Source organism: Mustela nigripes, chromosome 8, assembly GCF_022355385.1.
Source record: "Mustela nigripes isolate SB6536 chromosome 8, MUSNIG.SB6536, whole genome shotgun sequence".
In the NCBI taxonomy this organism is placed as follows: Eukaryota; Metazoa; Chordata; class Mammalia; order Carnivora; family Mustelidae; genus Mustela; species Mustela nigripes.
Genome location: NC_081564.1, coordinates 78,302,094 through 78,321,476, shown reverse-complemented (window position 1 = coordinate 78,321,476; position 19,383 = coordinate 78,302,094). Strand labels below are relative to the sequence as shown.

General features: G+C 52.0%; 1 protein-coding gene and 1 pseudogene across 1 annotated transcript in view; both read right to left on the bottom strand.

The window, feature by feature from the left end:
• Positions 1 to 1,329: 1,329 nt before the first annotated feature.
• On the bottom strand, positions 1,330 to 4,256 carry LOC132023021 (centromere protein N-like; annotated as a pseudogene).
• Positions 4,257 to 6,760: 2,504 nt separating this feature from the next.
• The window catches only part of PHLPP1 (PH domain and leucine rich repeat protein phosphatase 1), a 205,779-nt gene continuing 193,156 nt past the window's right edge, over positions 6,761 to 19,383 (bottom strand). Inside the window, exons 15-17 of the mRNA XM_059409789.1 lie at positions 12,191 to 12,385; positions 9,855 to 10,083; positions 6,761 to 8,857 (exon numbers count right to left, since the gene is read on the bottom strand). Coding sequence (XP_059265772.1) covers positions 7,736 to 8,857; positions 9,855 to 10,083; positions 12,191 to 12,385 — 1,546 coding nt within the window. The 3' untranslated portion in view covers positions 6,761 to 7,735. The remainder of the gene's footprint in view (positions 8,858 to 9,854; positions 10,084 to 12,190; positions 12,386 to 19,383) is intronic.

Below are 19,383 nucleotides of genomic sequence, written 5' to 3'. Positions count from 1 at the left end.
GTTTTTTAATTTCCTGTTTGGTTTCTTCATTGACCCTTTGGTTGTTTAGCATCACATGTCCATGGTTTTCCAGTTTTTTTCTTGTAATTGATTTCTACCTTCATTCAAGGTGTTCAGAAAAGATGCTTAATATGATTTAAATCTTCCTAAACTTACTGAGCCTTGCTTTGTGGCCAAACATGTGCGCTATCCTAGAGGCCGTTGCACGTGCCCTTGAACAGAGTGTGTGTTCTGTTGTTTTGGATAGGATATTTTATACATCTGTCGCATCCACCGAATTTAAGGTGCCTTCCAGGACTCAGATTCCTTACTGACTTCCTGCCTCAATGATCTATGATTGATGTCATGGGACATTAAAGTCCTTTAGTATTATCATATTGCAGTCCATTTCTCCCTTTTGATCTGTTAACATTTTCTTTCAGTGTTCCAACGCTGGGTGCATAGATGCTTGTTGTTATAGGTGCTCGTTGAATTGATCCTTTTGTTTTGTAATGCCCTATTTTGTCTCTTGTTAGAGTCTTGTTTTGAACTCTTTGTCAAATATGTTGCTACCCCCCCCCATTTGCATGGAATATCTTTTTCCCTCTTTACTTTAGTCTGTATGTGTCTTTAGGTCTGAAGTGAGTCTCTACTAAGTAGCCTATTGATGCATCTTCCTTTTTTTACCCATTCAGACATTATGTCCTTTACTGGGACCTTTAGACCATTTACATCCTAATTATTGGTAAGCATGGACATGTTGCCATTTTAATTTTCTCTGGTTGTTTTTCCAGTTCTTCTCTGTCCTTTCTTCTTTTACTCTTTCCTTGTGATTGTCTTTAGTGTTGGCTTTCTTTCCTATAATTTGTGTGTATCTTTTACAGGTTTTCAGTTTGTGTTTGCCATGAAATTCATTCACATTTAACACCCTAACACAGGTGCTCTGCTTTGTGGATATGGGGGAAAGGGGTGCGCAGCAGAAGAGGAAAGACTCCTTCCCAACAGTGATATCAAACATTTCTCAGCTGTCAGTATTAAGACTAATTTTTTAAAAAGGTCTTATTTATTTATTTAAAGAGATCACAAGTAGGCAGAGAGGCAGGCAGAGAGAGAGGAAGGGAAGCAGGCTCCCCGCTGAGCAGAGAGCCCGATGTGGGACTCGATCCCAGGACCCTGGGATCATGACCTGAGCTGAGGGCAGAGGCCCCAACCCACTGAGCCACCCAGGTGACTTTCAAGACTAATTTTTAAAACACAAGTTTATAAACAGAAGCCATCTAGCTTACAGCTGAGATGCACGTGCAGTACAGCATAACCACATTTACCTTATTTACCTAATTTTAAGACAAATTAGGCCCTTATGGGGGGTGCGAGTGAGGAAGGGAGTAGGGATACGTCTACAGAATCAGTTGGGGCCAAGGCTTTCAGCGCTTCGGGAAGATGCAGGCTAGACATCTTTATTAGGCACTGGAGGGCTTTCTTTCTCTGCCAAGAGGTCTCCATTTAAGTCATTTCTGAACTTTGTTTCAAGCTTGTATTATGCACGTTCTAGTCTTGGTGGAGGATAGTCTCCAAAAGTTTCTCGAGTCCCTCTCTGGACGCTTTCTAGTCGGTTTTCAGGAATGATCCTTGAACCCATGTGTTTATCCAGCTCAAGGGTTCATTCTTCTAGGGGCGTAGTAGAATTTTAAGTTTCAGAAGTCTGATTATGCTGTTTAGAAACAATAGCCTTGGGGCGCCTGGGGGCTCCATCGGTTGAAATGCTGGTTCGTAGTTCTGGCTCAGGTCCTGACCTCCGTGTCCCGGGATGGGGCCCCAGCCAGGCTCCGTGCTCAGCGAGGAGCCTGCCTGAGATTCTGTCTCTCCCTCTGTGCTTCTCCCTGTTCCTGCTCTCTCTCTCAAATAGAAATCTTTAGAAAAATAAACACTGTAGCCTTAAGTGAGTCCAGACGCCAGCTTCTGAGGTCCATTTTCACAGTCGTCTGGCGCCTGTTGGCAACTGTCCGTGCCTGACTCACAAGGGGTTTACTGCTCTTCAGCTGACAGGAGCAAGCGGAGGTGTGGGGGAGCCTGGGGATAGTGGACACTGGTTTGGCTTGTCTATACTGTGCTCCCCAGATAATTTGAGTCCACACTGCATTCTCCTCAGTGTCTCTGAAGCAGATCGTCACATTTTCTAAAACTCTCTGAAGAATTTTCTCAAACGAACTTTTGAATTGTTCCATATCAGAAAGGTCAAGGTCTCTACCTGGTCCTTTACTCCTCTGAAAGACATTCCAAATGTCCCGGGGCTGACGCAGCGGGGTCTAAAGGAAGTCTGACAGGGCCCGGAGACTGGCCCGCTTCTCCTCACAGAGCAGAACCAAGTCCTGAACCAGAGAGTCCTTTCTCTGCCAGAAGCTGATGGTCTGCGGTTGATTTTTCAAACAAACAAACAAACAAATCCCAGGCTTAGAGGATTGTCGTCATTTCTGCCATTGGGATTGTGTGTTGGTTTCTATGAACTGCGTGGAACAGCGACTTAATCTTGAAGGACTGACCTCGTGCGGTGGCCCCTGTGTGGACCGTGTGGGCAGGGTCTGGGGGCCTTGGAGCACGCTGTTCCTGGGCGAGCCTGGTGGCGCGGCTGGAACCGAGGCGGGCGTGGGCAGGGGCTGGGGCTGGGGAGGCGCAGGCCTTCCCACAGCGAGGGCGCCCTGGCTGGAGGCTGCCGGTGACTCAGCCGCTATCCTTGTGTGGGCCCCAGGGCTCTGCAGGCAGGGGGTGCGTTGGTGGGGTGGCTGGACGTGGGCCAGGCATGAGCTGGGGAGGTCTGTGGACCCTCGATGCAGGGCTGCCCTGGCAGGGTGTCTGGAGGGGGTGGGGGGGGGGGGAGGGGGGCGTGGTGTCGAGGGGTCTGAGCGGGGGGGGTGTGCGGGGAGGGCGCGGGGGGGGGGGGGGGGGGGGGGTAAGGGGCCAGTGGTTCCAAGGGCTCTGAGCAGAGGGTGTCTGCAGTGCAGCCGAGCAGAGCCGGGCATCGGCCAGAGGGTCCGGGGACAGTCTTCAGTTGAGTGGCCCGGGCCCACAGTGTCGCAGTGTGCTCTGCGCTTGTGTCACCTCGGTGAGCTGGTTGGAGCAGTCATGTGCTGAGTGGGGTGTCCCAGTGTGTGCCGTCTGGGCCCTCTTTGTGGGACAGCTGGGGCTGGTGGAGACTAGGGCCAGCGAGGAGCTCTCAGTAACAAGGTGCAAGGGGCCCAGGAACCGGGGCCTTCGACGGCCCCTCCGACCTGGCTGCTGCTTGCCGGGCTGCTGGGTCTGGGTCTGGGTCTTCTCTTAATTTGCACTGCCCCTCGACACTGGGGCTTCTCGTCTGTGCTCACGGTCCCCGGGGCAGGTACCCCCTGCACTCCCAGCGTTGGCCGGGGTTGCCTTCGTTCTGTGTTTGTCTCTCCGGCTCTTCCTCCTGCTCGCTCGCTCGCTCGCTCGCTCTGTCTTGCGCGCAGATGCTGCTCGGTCAGCCTCAGCCCTTCTTCGGGAGACACTGCTCTGTCCAAGCTGGAGCTTGGGGGCGTCTGTGCCGGAGGGGAGTTCGGGGCCTTCCTCTGTCGCCAGGTTGGACTGGAGATCTCGAGGAGCTATTTTTAACCTACAGAAATGTTCCAGCACAAGGGATATTCAAGTAACTCTTAAACCGTGTTCTAGGCCAAAGAGCAGAGTTTACTTTGTGAGCAGGGTTCACGGGGGGCCGGCGGCACGATTTCTAGGGAAGGGGCGACTGATCCACGGACCTTCAAGCGTTCATGGTGGAGTTGTTTTCCTAAAGACCCGGAAAAGCAAATGACCTAGAAAGGAGTTCTCCGCATCAGCGTCTGGGGGTGCGGCATTTGGGACAAGGATTTTGCTGTCGTTTTAGCTTTTCTCGATAGATGAGATGAGTATTTAGAGCGAAGTACGGTTTTGGGAATAAGACCCAAGGGATAGCGGTGACTGGAAATTCATTGTAATTTCAGTTTAAGGCATTTTTATTTCTCCGTCTGTAGAAATGACCGTGGGAGTGGCCCGTGTGAATTCACTTGTCATTTCGTTCTGGCTGGGGCTGGGCTGGGGCTGGGCTGGGCTGGGGGATGGGGCACAGCCTCGAGAGGCCTCTTTCACCTGTGCACCATCACGAACAGGTTCGGGACAGGCGAACGACAGAAATTGTTTGCATAGATTAATTTGCAGAAAATTTATGTTGGAGGATGAACAAAGAGAAAGGAAACTCCGTGGTCACAGAAGAGAAAAGGCTATTACCTCATGCCCGCCACCTGTAACCACCCAACAGCTGCTCCTCGGAGAGTTCTTAATTTAAAAAGGGACTTTCGCTGTGTTCCCAATTCTCTCCTGCCTTGAAGGTGGTTCGTTCTCTGACGACTATGGCAGTACTTCCACTTACATAAGGTTTTCCTCTCTGCAAACTGCTCTACATAGGTGACCTGGTTCCACCCCTGGGGAGGCAGGTAGCGCAGACCACGCCCGCCCCCAGCACACACACTTAACAAGTTCTCTCCGGCTGCGGCGGGGGCAAGTCACGGTGTCTTCCGGGGCGGGCTCACGTGGGCGTGACCACCAGTGGGAATGGGTCTCTCCCCCCACTCGGATTCTCCGATGCTATCCTTTAAGATCGGACACCTATTACGGATTTTTCTTTCTTTCATCCTGGGGGGGATGGGGATCGATGCTGGAGCCTGACGTCCTCACTCCCAGGTTAACGCTGGGGTTCTGGCTACGCCTGGGGCTCCGGCTACGCCGGTGCAGCCTCATGGTTTCAAGCAGCTTCCCCGCCTGTTTAATGGTGCTTGGGGCTGCTCTCCGCCAGGACGGTAGAGGACATGCAACTTCGCGTCTTCAAGAGGAGAAAGGGAAAGAACAGGGTCTGATGTCACCAGCAGGTGGCGCTGCGATAAAAGCAACCGAGACACCCCGGGCGGGCCAGGTTGGGCTTCCGGGCTCGGGAGAGCAGCCCCAGGGCCCCTTCAAGGCCGGGCTTGCGTATCCCCGGGCACCGGCCAACCGGCCTGCTTCATCCCACACCAGACCACGTCCACGCTCCTCGAACGGGACCGTCTGCGTCCTCACAAGGCGGCAAGCTTGCTAGGCTTTGGCTCTAACCTCGTCGTCTCCCTGTCTCGGACCCTCCTCTCCCAATCCCGCGGCCTTCCTGGAGGAAGCAGGGACTGTGGCCGGGGAGGACGTCCCCCTCTCTCATACTCACCCCGAGATCTCTCAGCACTTCACAGTGCTATAAGCCGCTCCGCCTGTACTATTAGATGCTGCTCTAACCAGACGTGAACAGAAAACTCCTCAGAAAAATCACCGGGGAACTCCCACGCAAGCCCAAGGCTCTGGCTCTGGCTACCTACCATGGGCTCATCTGCCATTACCTTTTCATCCACGTGCTGGTCTAGCCTGGGCTCCTAAAGGACAAAAACCTCGTCCCTCATCTCTGCAGTAGCTTCCATGTGGCTCAGCGTGACTCATAAATGGAGAAGCAGGACCGAACTGGGCTCAGGAAACCCCGGGCTGCAAGCCTGTCCCCCTGCTCCCTCATCCGCCACGGAAGCTCAGGCAGGACTAAGACTGTCCACGGACTGGGTGATCCCAGGGGCTGCCCGTGGCACTGGCAGTTGCTCCGGGACCGTCACATCTTCAGATCATCGCAGCCCACACTGCAGCAGCAAGTGCCGCTCCTCGGGGTCTGCCTGGCTGCAGCCCAGCCATGGGGTGGTTTAAGAACTCAGAAGTCCAAGAACTAGCCCACGTCTTCTGTAGCAAGTAAGGCACTCCTGTGCAGCCGCAGAGCTTCCCCCGTGTGCTCCGGTCCACCCGGAGCAGGACAAAGACGAGGGCAGGGCGCGGATGGCTGGCGCTGGGCGTGCGAGCCTGAGCTGGTTTTGCTTCCCGTCCGCAGCAGAGCGCGCTGCCTAGACGGGGGCAGCCTTGTCCCTTGGTGCCTGCGCCCCTTACTGGGCCAAGTTCATCCCTCCGTGGTCTTCGTGAATTTCACAGTGTGCGTGTGTACAGGTAGCCAGACCCCGAAGAAAGCGCGGCCATTACCAAGACAAGGCTGGTCCGCTGCTCTGGCCCCCAGCGGAACTGGCAGCCCGTCACCGAGTCTATAGTTCAGGAATACTATTTGCCTGTCCTGGCACTGAGCTAGCTAGGGACCCCTGCAGGGCCGGCCTGAAAAGGAAGACAGGTCGGCCTGGGAAGCTGGTCCATGTGAGCTAGAGAGGCCCAACAGCATCTAGAACATGTGGTTCATGAGGTACGAGGTTGGGGCGAAGGGGGGGTGCTAGTGTCTGCAAACGAGGCCAGGAAGTCGGCTGGCAATACTGGATTTCCCGCTGGAGGAAACCTAGTGCTAGTGGTGGAGACGGGGGCAGCCAGTTCCTGACTTTCACTGTTCACATAAAGGTCTAGTAACCTGTTCATGTGGATCGAGGGGTCCCTGAGAGAATTGGAAAGAACTTGGCTTTGTGGGAGGAGTTTCCCGGGGAGCACCTCTATATAACCTCTATCTGTCCCTGGTGATCATGACAAGAAATAGAAAGGCGGGAAGACCAGCCCTGCATGTTGCTGACCACAGGGTCCATTTCACTAACTCCTTCAAGTCAGTTCACTTGTCGGGTGTTTTCCCTTCAAAAAAAAATCAGGCAGAAATATCTGGTAGCCCCAAAGTTACATCCATTCATTCCAAACCCAAGCTGGGTGTGATCTTAGAGACACACCTGGCTCCTGGGACAAAAGCAGAGGGGGCTAATACTTGTAAATTTTATATTTATTATAACAAAAATTATGACATGTTCATTTGTGCATTCTGCTTTAATATAACTCTCGGTATGTCAGTGATCTAATTGAACGCTATACAATCATGCTGATTGTGACAGCAGTAAGGAACACGAAAAGTGTCTGCAAAAGTCAAGAGGCTGGGTGGGGGCGGGAGAGGAAGGAAGAGGGTCAGAAGCCCCTTGGGTGCAGGCTGGTTTCTAGCAGCCCAAGAGCCACCTTATTTGGACAGAAGTGCTCTCTCCTGGGTCAGCCGTGCACTGAGTGAGCTCCAAGGGTGGAGGGGGGTGGGGTGGGGAGGCTGTGGGGCAGGGTTGGGGGAGGGGAGGAACGTGGGTTGTGTAGGCTGTGTCCTTATGCCAAAACTACAAAACATCTGAAGCGTCACTATACAACACTGAGCTATTTACAATAGAAATTTCTCAATCAACTGTTCTCTCAGAGAAAATTAGTGAATCCCAGTGACTTAAGTCACCTGACAGAGTAAAGCAACTCCTAGGAGTTAGTCTCCATATTCTACAAATGTCTGTCATTTTCAAGACAAAAAAAAAGGCCTCCCCCCCCCCAAAGAAATACAGAATTACAATATTATTAAAGTCATTTAGCACTGGCAACCGGCCCTGCCTTCCAAACAAAACAACAAAAAGCCGTTTTTAAAAATATTACATTATCATTAACCGTTTCTCTGTAATATATTAAACCTTTTGTTCTTTGTCTTTACACGTCTGAGATGTTAGGGGAGGAGGTTAACAAATTTTAAATCCTGGGGTAGAGCATCACCGGAAGAAGAGTGGAAATTGTGAAAAAAATGGCCAACGCGAGAAGGACGGGCGCGGGCGGGGGACGTGGGGCGGGCGTGGAGTGAACCCCTGGTTTGACGTGAGCCTGCGAGACTCGTGCAACTCGGTCTTTCTCGGTTAGTTTATTTGTGAACCAGCGCTCGGGTGGGTCATAGCGGCGTGTCACAGTAGTCCGGCAGCGGGTCCCCGGGGCACGGCCGCGGCGGCGGCGGCTGCTGCTGCTTCATCATCTCCTTGACCTCCTCCTCCAGCTCCGGGGGGATGATGAACTGGTCCTCGGGGTCCGGCTGCGCCGGCGCCGCGAAGTAGCCCCCGGGCTTGCGGAGGGGCGCGTCCGCGGCCACCTCGATCACGTTGTGGCTCCGCTCCTGCGGCGCCACCGAGCCGTTGGCCCGGCGCCGCCCGATGGTCCCCGCGGCCGCGCCGTCCGGCCTCCGGGGCGGCCCCGGCTCGTCCTCGTTGGCGCTGATGACGATGCCCTCGTCGCTGGCCTCGGCCGGCGGGTGCGGCGGCCGCCGCTTCTCCTTCTCCCGCGCGCGGCCGCAGTGGATGTCCACCTCGACCTCCACGCGGCTGCCGTTGCTGAAGACGCCCTCGATGGGCTCCTCGTCGTCGCTGTCCAGGCCGTTGTCGGAGAAGGCGCTGGAGAAGGTGGCGCTGGACAGCTGCCGCTGGAAGCAGTGCGCCAGGCCGCCGGGGTGCAGCAGGCAGCGGGGCTCGCCGGCGCCCGCGGGGCTGCTGTCGGGCGGCGCGCCGGGCGGGGGCTCGTCGGACGCGGTGGAGCCCACCTCGCTGCTCATCTCGGACGCCGACAGCTCGCTGCTCATCTCGGACGCCAGCCCGCTGCTGGACGACGGCACGCCCGGCGCGTCGGCCGGCCGCTCCCTGCCCGCCATGCCCGCGGGCGGCGGGAAGAGGCCGGGGCTGGGCGGCGGCCCGGCGCCGCCCGCGCCCAGCTCGCAGCAGCAGAAGCTGTCCTCGGGGACGCTGAGCTGCACCACCACGGCGCTCAGGCTGTCGTGGCAGCCGTAGCTCTGCGCCAGCGTGCACAGCTTCTTGGCGGCGGCCAGCGCGTCGGGCACGTGGCGCACGGCCGCCACCGCCTCCTCGACGGACAGGCTGTCCCACAGGCCCTTGCTGCCCAGGATGAAGAACTCGTCCTGGGGCGTCAGGGGCACGGACTGCACGTGGGGGCGCGGCACGACGCTGGGGTGCAGGAAGGTGTAGCCCAGGATGCGCGTGGACTCCGTCACTCCGTTCACCTTGCCGTCCTGCGGGGGGTGGGGGGTAGGGGGTAGGGGGTGGGGGGTAAGGCAAGTGGGGCACAGAGACCCCCCCCCCGCCCCCTCCACCAGCCAGGCTGGCCTCGTCTCTCCCCGGACTGGCCAGCTCCTGCCATGGGATACGAGGCTGCACGCGGTGCTGGGGATCCTGGGGGCCCTGTCGGGGGGGTAGGGGGATCTCTCGGCTCCTGCAGCCCCGCACCATCTCCCGGCACACAGGGTGGGCTCAGCACTTTGTGGGGAGCCAGGGACCAGGGCAGCTCCCCAGGGCCTGGAGTTGGGGACCAGGGCAGCTCCCCGAGGGCCCAGAGTTGAAGGGTCGCTGTAAACCCCGGCCTGGGGCTCCGCCCTGGCAGGTTTCTCAACAGAACCACTGTGAGCAGCTGCGGCCAAGCCACCCTTGTGGTGGAGCCGTCCTGTGCATCCGGTGTGAGGAGCAGCTCCCCTGCCTCCCCCTGCCACCCGCCCAGAGCGCTCTTCACCCAGCGGTGAAGACCCCGTGTCCCCGTGGGGGCTGGGGCTGCGAAGAACCGGAGTGGCACGGCGCTCCCTCACTCAGGCACAGGAGCCACGCACCAGAAATCACAACTGGCCACTAATGCACTGATCCGCGGGTCTCAGAAGATAGGACGGATCCGCGGCGTTGGGGAAAGAAGGCTCAAAGGCTTCCAAGGCCAAGCCTGCAAGCGGCAGAGTCAGGGTACCCCGATCCCAGTAGTGGATCTTGGCGTGCCCCCTCAAGTCCCGAACCGGAGCCTTCACAGAAGAGCTGGTGAGCCTCAGGTGAGCTAAGGCCACGAGGCACTGGGCAGAGCCTCGGACCCAGGGAAGCCATGGAGAAGTCGTTCATGATCCCTCTGTGATGTCTTGACCTCTCATTCAGAGCCTCTGCTTTGTGACCCTGCAGACTTGGGATGTTGCCGGCTTCTGCCGTGACCCTGGCCCCTCCTCCCTGCCACCCCGGGGAAAACCGCGCTCTCCTCACCTCCGTGATAATGGCCTTGTGCTGTTTAATTCTCTTCCGTTCTTCCTCACAGCTCATGACGTACGATCGGGACAGCGGCAACGGCTTCCCGTTCCGACAGAGAACCGTTTGGCACTTGCCCACATTCGCAGAGGTCAAGGTGAAGGACCCTCCTGGGTCCGTGGGATCATGCTTGATATGACAGAGGACAGCAGCGCCTCCAAGTTTCTGCCCCGCGGTTCCAAGTTTCCTGGAATCAGAGAGCACAGGTAAAAACCCAGACACAACCTGTCAGGGTCACTTTTGCTAACTCAGCAGGAGGAGAAACACAGCCCGGGTTCCACTCGGCCTCTCTCACCAAAGCAACTTGGAAGGGCGTGTGTGCGGCGTCTGTCCCCAACCCCAGACCCCAGCCCTCTTGTTGGCTCACAGCTCGGGGAGGGTCACTTCACCGCTGAAGGAGCCTTGGTCCGGCTGCATCCGGCCTCCTGCACCCTCATCATGACGCTGCAGGGGCGGCCGCGGAGTTCTCTCCCGACTGCCTCTTCCCCTGCCCTCCGCCCCAGCGAGGGAACCGAGGGAGCCCTTCAACAGGCGTCACGACTCCACACACAGACCCACGCACCTCAGTGTGACCTGGACGCCCACGTCTTGACCTTCGTAAGGACACTGGCTGGTAGGAAGGAGCCTTTAGTTTCGGGACCATTCATGTTCTTGCCTTGCCTTTCTCTACCAGTGTTCCTTATTCCAGAATATTCACAGGAAGGACTGTCTAGTGACCAAAGGGCTGGAGATCCACCCCTTTTATCGGTGACCCTACTCTCCGCACGGAGCACGCGCAGCACCCGCACGTTCTGACGAAAGGAGTCCAGAATTCCTGTCCCAAGCCTCCCAGTGCCCGGCCGACCCCGAGTGGTACCGAAGCCAGAAGGCGAAGACAGGCTCGTTTTCCAGGGCAGCCCTGCGGGTCCTGTCAGCTCCTGTCGATGGTCAGTGGTAGGCGGCAGCGGCACCAGCCATGGAAACCAGCGCTGCCCGCTCGACTGAGTTAGGATGTCAGCCCCAGGCAGACACACGGTTCCCCGGGGGCGGAGGAAGATCACTCCCGATCCCACGTCCTCTTACCAGGGAAAAGACGGGCCTATGAATGGTGCCGGAGATGAGTCGACAGTCCGGGTCTGTGAGCTTGGTCCCGTGGCCTTCCCTGACCAGACGGGGCCGGAGGCCTGACTAGGGGGGCACTGCCTGCCCCCTTTCAAGGCACAATGGCTCCTCTGAGCAAAGCCAGCAACTGGACAGTACGCGGGGACCAGCACAGCTGGGGGAGCAGAGTTTGAGGTTCTTAATTCTTGTTCAGTGCTCGAGTGTCGATAGACAGTGGACCTCTTTGGAACGCGGGTGTGACGGGGGTGCGTGTGCACATTCGTGCATAGGAGGATTTGTGTTTGCTTCGTTCCCCAGGACACAATGGTGATGTGGCTGGTTGTTGGGATGTCCTCTGCGGTCCTACTACCTGCACCGGGTCAAACTCTGGCTGCATCATCTACTAACGAGAAACTTGTTTTCCTTCTCTGTACCTCAGTTGCTCATTGGCAAGGTAAGTACATTCTACCAAGTGAGATAGTTAATGTTGCTGTACGGCATGTGGGGTATTTAAAACAATGACTGGTGCATGTTAAGGGATCACGAAATATTATCTGTTATCAGTAGTTAATTGCTAATGGTACGTGCCCACTGGAATCTGAAGGACAGAAGTGAGTCCAGAAGCAGAGCGCCTCCCCAGAGCACTCTACCGAGCTCTTCAGGACTCAGGGTAACTTTAAGGCTGCTCCCAACCAGCACTCTGAGCAGATTCTTTCTCTACCCTTGTTGCAAAGCTACTTGCTCTGGCGGATGACCGCGGGAGAGAAAGAGGAGCGCTCGGCATTGCTCTCGCGACCTTGAGCACACGCCCCGTGGCCTGGGCCCATGGCAGTGTGTGCCGTACGGGATGGACAGACAATTCCTTCACAACCTGCAAAGCCACTGCAGTGACTTGAGGAGGAGCAATTCTTTGAAGGAGGGAATGCTTGTGGCATTCATCCCTGAGAGTTAACAACACAGTTTCAGTTTCTACAGTGACCAAAAGCTCTACACTAAATTCCTGTCACTGACTCAGCCTCCTACAAGGTCGTCTGAGCACCAGTATGTCTTGAGTGGACACAGTCCAGCCCTGATCCTGACGCAAAACCAGATCACCTGAATGCCTCCTGCATGCCCTCGGGGGACAAACAGTGCTTTGAGACCACTGGCCAAAAACACTCGTGGAGAGCAGGGCGGAGAGCAGGAAAACCCAGCGGGGACAGGAAGGTTCTTACCTTTGCATGACAATGAACGTGTTCACCATGTACTCCTCCTCGTTTTTTGTCTTCTGCAGCTCTTCGGCCAGAATGTCACTCATGGTGCACTGGAGGAGGTAGGGTACCTCGACGTTCCGGTCTCCATCAAACACCCCGTACAGGGCCTCCCGGCTGTCACAGAAGTTGTTCACTGACAGCGCCGCAACACACAACCTGCAGGGCGAGAGTGATGGGTGCTGAGTACCTGCGGGGCGAGAGTGATGGGCGCTGAGTACCTGTGGGGTGAGAGTGATGGGTGCTGAGTACCTGCAATGCGAGAGTGATGGGCGCTGAGTCCGCCCTCCTCCCTTCCCCAGCCCAACACTGTGGCCAGTCTCGTTGCCTCCTTCCTGACCTCAGACGGAGAAGAGTAACTAAGGCAAACTCACCCCAGCTAACTGATTCCAACTCATTTCCTAAAGCAAAGAAGAATGATGAACACTGACACCTCACATAGGCCACCCTCCCCCCAGGTCTTCTGATTTTTTTTTAAGGTTTTATTTATTTGCCAGATCACAAGTAGGCAGAGAGGCAGGCAGAGAGAGAGGGAGGAAGCAGGTTCCCCGCCGAGCAGAGAGCCCGACACGGGGCTCAATCCCAGGACCCTGAGATCATGACCCAAGCCGAAGGCAGAGGCTCTAACCCACTGAGCCACCCAGGCGCCCTCTGATTTTATTTCTGAATGGCAGAGAAAGAAAAAGAAGAGGAGGTATGGGAAATAAAACAAGATTCTGAGTCCATACATCCACAAGTATTCGTAACACGTTTATTAAGGGAACTTCCACACTGGGCAAAGCTGGAGTGCCAACTGGAACACTGGGCCCTTTTGTTATGTTTTTTTTGTTTTTTGTTTTCCCTCAAACAACTTAAAAACGCAGGACAAAACAAACCAAGACACCAAACCAGTGGAACAACGGGATTCAGACACCGACTGGTAAGAGGCTCGGGTCACAGAGCAAGCATGAAGCCGCCCAGCTTACTGCCCGGAGGAAGTTTCTGGGCTTCAGCAGGGGAAAGAGCCAAGGGAGCAGGCGGCCGCTGGCGCTGCGGGCGAGCGAGGGAGGTGGGCGTGCGCTCTGGAGGCCGGCGGGGCCTCTGCACCCTGAGCCTCTCCACAAGCGCGTTGTTTCCAAGTCACTTCCCCGCGGCCCACAGACCGCCCGAGTGAAACCCCGCGGGCAACGCGGAGCGGCAGACACACGAGGCCAGGGCACCCGTGAGCGCGGGGCAGCCTCAGGCAGACACGCCGGGAACTGGAGTCTTCAAGAGACAAGAGAGAACAGGAAAAGCCTTTGAAGAATTTACTGGTGGAAAAGATTTCAAAAGATGAAAACTGTAAACCTACAGATACAAGCAGCTCGACAAATAGGAGCAAAGAAAATGGAAAAACAACAACAGCGGCTGGTAATCAGGACTCGGGGCGGGGGGCGGGGGGCAGCCAGAGGGACAAAGACAAGGACAGGAAACAAGCAGAACACAGCGGAGCAGCACCCTCGAAGTCCTGACAGTAAGACACCGTCAACCTGCATTTCTAAGTCAGTGAAAATTGCTTTCATCTCTGCCTCCTTGTTCTCTATCAAATAAATAAGTAAAATCTTAAAAAAAAAATTGCTTTCAGAAGTTAAGGTGCAATAAAGACATTTTCAGATGCACAAAAACTGACCAAGACTGGCAGCGTAAGAAACACAAAAGGAGTACATGAAGCAGAAGAAAATGCCAGATGGAAATGATAAGGAATGACAAAGAGATGAGTAAATATAAAACTCATTCGAAAAATCATTTTCAAGCAGTGATTCCCAATGGGGGCAATTTTATCCGCGGGACACGTTTCTGATTGTCACAGTTGGGAGGGACAGTGCGGCTGACACGTGGTGGGCAGAGGCCAAGGGGGGTTGTTTGGCCTCCTCTAAAGCACAGGACAGTCCCTCCCTCCCTGCCTGCCTCTGGCTCAAAATGTCAATAGCATGGACACTGAGAAACACTGCTTTAGAAAATGACTATTAAAGTAAAAATGATAACCACGTATTTTGGGGTTTTTAACATAAGTAAAACATGACAACGGCACAAAGACCAGGAGACGGGAAACGGAGATACACATTGTAAGGTTCTTAGATGTAAAGTGATAGATTAACTTCTTATTTGAAGGTAAACTATAATTAAAGATATACTACAAATACTGAACAAAAAGCATAACTAATAATGATTAAAGGAGATAAAATGGAATCATAAATCCAAAAGAACGAAGAAAAAGAGAAAAGGAACAAACAGATGAGACAAATAAAAAACAGTTGGCAGATTTAAACCTAACCAGCTCATTTCATTAAATCTACAAGTGGTCTAAATACTGCCCCAGAAGACAAAGTCAGACTGGATTGGAAAGAAAAAGAAAAAAGAAAAAAAAAGCAACCCCCCCAAACCCAAACCAAGATCTGACTATATGCTGCCTATAATAAACCTACTTTATATATAAAAAGATTAAAAGTAAAAGGATAAAAGATATACTAAACTAATCCAAAGGAAACTGGGGAAGATACATTAAGATTAAAGTATATTACAGAACAAAGAATATTACAGATATAGTCATTTGATAATGAAAAGGATCAGTTCATTCATCATAAAGCTACAACATCTTAAATGTTTATGCACTTAAGACAACTTTGAAATACATGAAGCAAAACTGATAAAACTAGGAGAAACAAACCCATCTCAGCCAATGACAGAATAAGTAGATAATAAGATACTCAAGACTTCAACATCATCAACCAACTTGATCTAATTGACATCCTACCCCAACAACAACAGAATACTCATTTTTTCCAAATGTAGAGAATACTTTCCCAGACAGACCATACTCTAGGTCATAAAAAGTCTCAATAAATTTGAAGGATTCAAGTCATTCAAAGTACATTCTCCATATTGGAGAAATTGCTTAGAAGGAAATTCATAGCTCTAAATGCTTTTATTAGAATATTAATGTTCTAAGCTCAAATCAATGACCTAAACTTACACTTAAGAAATTAGAAAAGAGCAAAACAAACTGAAAGCAAGCAGAAAGGAAATAATCAAAATAAACAGAAATCAATAAACTAGAAAGCAGAAACAGCTGGAAATCAACAAGACCAAAAGCCGGTTCTTTGAGAATATCAATAAAATTAATTAACCTCAAACCAAACTGATCACTATAAAAAGACAAATCACCAGTCTCAGGAAAGAGAGCACAGATCCTACAGATTTTAAAAGATAATATTATGAACAAGTCTGTCAAACTTGAAAACTAGATGAGTGGAATAAATTCCTTAAAAGACCTAAATTACAAAGGTTCATTCTAGAAGAGATAGATAATCCCATAGCAAAGAAATAGAATGTATAGTTAGATACCAAAGAAAATTCCAGGCCCGGATGGCTTTTATTGGTAAATTCTACCAAACCTTTAAGAAAGAAGTATCAATTCTGTACAAACTTTTCAAGAAAACTAAAGAGGAGGAAACACTCCTCAACCATGAGTCCAGCATTGCCCTGATACCAAAGCCAAAGACATCACAAGACAACTACAGGCTAATGCCCATCATGAACACAGACGTGAGCACCGAATTACCAGCAAACGGAATCCAGCAGCAAATGAAAAGAAGACTACATCACGCATGACCAGGCAGAATTCATCCTGGGCACGCAAAGCTGATTCAACATTCAAAAACCCATGTAATTGACCATCATCAACAGACCACGGAGGCAAACATATGGTCATCTCAACTGAATGCAGAAAAAGCCCATGACAAAACATTTAGCAAAGCATGATTAGAAGCCAATATTCTTAAACTGATAAAGGGTGTCTACAAAAATACCTTCAGTAATCATATTTGATAAGAAAGAATCTGTTCTCACCAAAGCTATGTGGATGATGATAAATGCATGGGAAGACGCTCAGCATCATTGGCCGGGATGAAAAGCAAAATACACCACATGGAGCTATGACTATTAGAACGGCCAAAACTGCCACCGCCACTGCCACCGCCACCTTACAACAGGAAGCACAGGTATGGGTGTGCGGCTACAACTCTCACACGCTGTGGCTGGGAATGCAACACTGCAAAGGAATCTGGCAGTCTTAAGGAACTAAATATATATAATCCTACTCCTAAGTATTTACCCAAGAGAAAACAGGTTTGCACAAAAACCTGTACACGACTCTTTAGAACATTTACAGCTGTATTTGCTAGAAACCTGGGACTCTACATCGATTTCAGATGGTGAACGGATGATGACAATATATTCATGCGATGGAGGAGTACTCAGCGGTAAAAGGGAACTAATATGTGTCATCACAGATGAACGTAAAATGTATTACACTAAGTGAAACAAGGTAGCCTGAGGCGGCGTCTTCTATATAATTCCATCTATGTGACATTCAACAAAAACAGGTCAAGAGCCGCCAAGGTCTGGGGTCAGGAGGAGAACGGACAACATGGTCACGGGAGAATTCTGGGGGTGCTGGAACTGCTCTAGAACTGGACTGTGGTGGTAGTTACACAACCACATCCTTTCATCAAAACCTGCAGGGCTGTGCTCTTAAAAGGGTGAATTTTATTGACTATTATTGACTATTAATAACTTCTTATTCTTGCTCTTATTAATAAGAACAGTAAAGCACCTATCTACATCATGGATAGATGGAGATAGGAACCTGAAAAAAATAACCTTAGCTCGCCCAGAGTTAGGGGATAAACAGTCCTAAGAACCATTACCCTTAACAGCTCACACTCACATGCCTGTTTACTATACAGCCCGTGTTGTTCTAAGTACTTCACGTATATGTGACTTGGGATCCTTACAACAACCCTATGACATGGACAGGCACTAGTTTTAGTGCCATTCTACAGTTGAGGAACTTTAGCCAAAGAGAGGTTGAGTAACTGCCCAAGGTCACAGAGCAAATACGTAGGAAGCTCAGATTCAAAGTCGGGCAGCCTGGCTCTTCTGTCAGTACTCTGAAATTCCTGCCTCCATTTATTAAGGAAAATAAGTCTTCCTAAGTTACATGGCTATTTGTAGCAAAGTAAAATTTAATAATCCTAATTCCATCTTCCTTCTGTAAGCTCCCCTTGCTAGTCAGAATGAGGCTATGCATTTAAAAAAAAATCTTTAAAAAATACAGTAGTGATTCTTTTCTACTAAAACTTCCTGTTTTTTAGTCTGAGAAAGAATCTAAATTCTTCAGTTGTAGCTCCCTGCCTTGGTTTCCCCAAAGGATCTGAAATGATCGGCTAGGGAGGCAACACCACCAGCCTTGGGGAGGGGGAAAAGAACAGAGATGTGGGACCAGAAGGCAGGCACAGCCCCTCTCATCCTTCAAGATGGCAAGCCTCAAGCTTCTTGTCTACGCGACCACTTTATCGACAATTCAAAACAGAACAAAAACCAAACAACACTTGAGAGACTTCTGGGAAAACCAAAGGGAAAAAAGTAAGGGGAAGTGAGGTGAGGACCCGGGCATCGTGGACGGTGAGGGGCCGGCAGCCTGTTCTGTAGTGCAGACGGTGGTCTGCAGTGCGCTCGCGGTGGGACCGTGCGCTGAGCTGGGTGCTTATTGACGTACTTTGGTGTACTTATGTTACACTTCAGTGTAACCTTTTTTTTTAAAAAGTTGGGGCATCTGGGTGACTCAGTCAGTTAAGCATTTGACTCTTGATTTCAGCTCAGGTCATGATGTCATGATCTCAGGGTCATGAGATCAAGCCCCTGCTTAGTCTCCCCGTTGGGGTTGGGTGTGGCCCCTGCTTAAGATTCTCGCTCCTTCTGCCCCTCACCCGCCCTGCTCTGGCACACAGTCTCACTCAGAAAAAGTAATGGTGGAGGGGGAATTATGCAGAGAAAAAAGGTCTAATTGGTCTCTTGCTTCATTAATATAGAGGAATAGATAATACATTTTAGTATCCAGAGATGTTTAAGAGCCAATCTTGGGTTTCACATCAGTGTTCTGGAATTCGAAAGCAGTTTCACGTACTGGTGGTTATAAGCAAGACCTGGGTCTTTTAAAAAGATCTTCAGAAAGGAACTCTGAGTGCTCCAAAGAATGCACTAATTTCTCCCTGAAGGACAGTACTAACACAAGGCAAAGTACACAGAACTAATACAACAACCAGAGCCTGGGCATAGCTGGTTATCCTGCCTTTACGGGGCAAACGGAGCAGAGGTGCTGAGGTGCAGCTGCCTGGTCTCCAGACAGCACAACGCCACGTCCCACCCTTAGGGAAAGGAGGACCAACGTGTCAGGTCCAGAACCTGATTCTGATTTCTGCTCAAAGCAAAAAAAAAAAAAAGGGGGCAGCATGGCACCTGCAAGTCCATTTTTTATTTTCCATGAAAGAGATTCAGCTGGTCAGTGGTTCCCATTCCTGGATGCACACTAGAGTCACCTGGGGGAAATCTTCAAACACTCTGAAATGCCGGGCGCAGGTTAAAGATTTAAGTTCTTCACCCGACCGATTCTAATGTGCACCCAGGGTAGAATGTTCGGTATTACGGAGTCGTCTTCCACTTTTGTTCTTTCCCTATTCTCCGTATTTCATGTTGTGATACCTTAGCTAATGACGGCTATTCTAATTTATGGGAGGCTCTCCTTTTCTGGTATTTTCTGGTACTACTTATTAGCTCCTCTTCATAAAAAGCCTGAGGAGCTTGATTCAGTTCCCAGGAAAATCAGTATTTGCACCTGAGACAGGGAAGAAAGAGAAACTGACACTGAGATGGACACGTCCTGGCAGCAAGACAAGTTGCTGACGTCACAGGGAATGAAACGGAACCTCCTGCCAACCTAATTCTTTCTTTTTTAAAGACTTCTTCATTTATTTTAGAGCGTGTGCATGAAAGCCAGTGTGTGAGCTGGGGGGTGGGGGTGCAGAGGGAGAAAAAGCCTTAAGCAGAATCCCTGTGGAGCGCAGAGCCCCCCGTGGGGCTCAATCCCAGGACTGGGAGATCGCGACCTGAGCTGAAATCCAGAGCGGCTGCTTAACCCGCGGAACCGCCCCGGCGCCCCCGCCCCGCCAACCTAGGCTCTAAGACACCGCTCCACGGGGCCACAATCATGGCCACTTCTCCCCGAATACTATCCCCTGTTTTGCTTGGTAAACAGGCTTCAGACAAAGATAGACTTTTCCAAGGGGCAGGGATGCCTT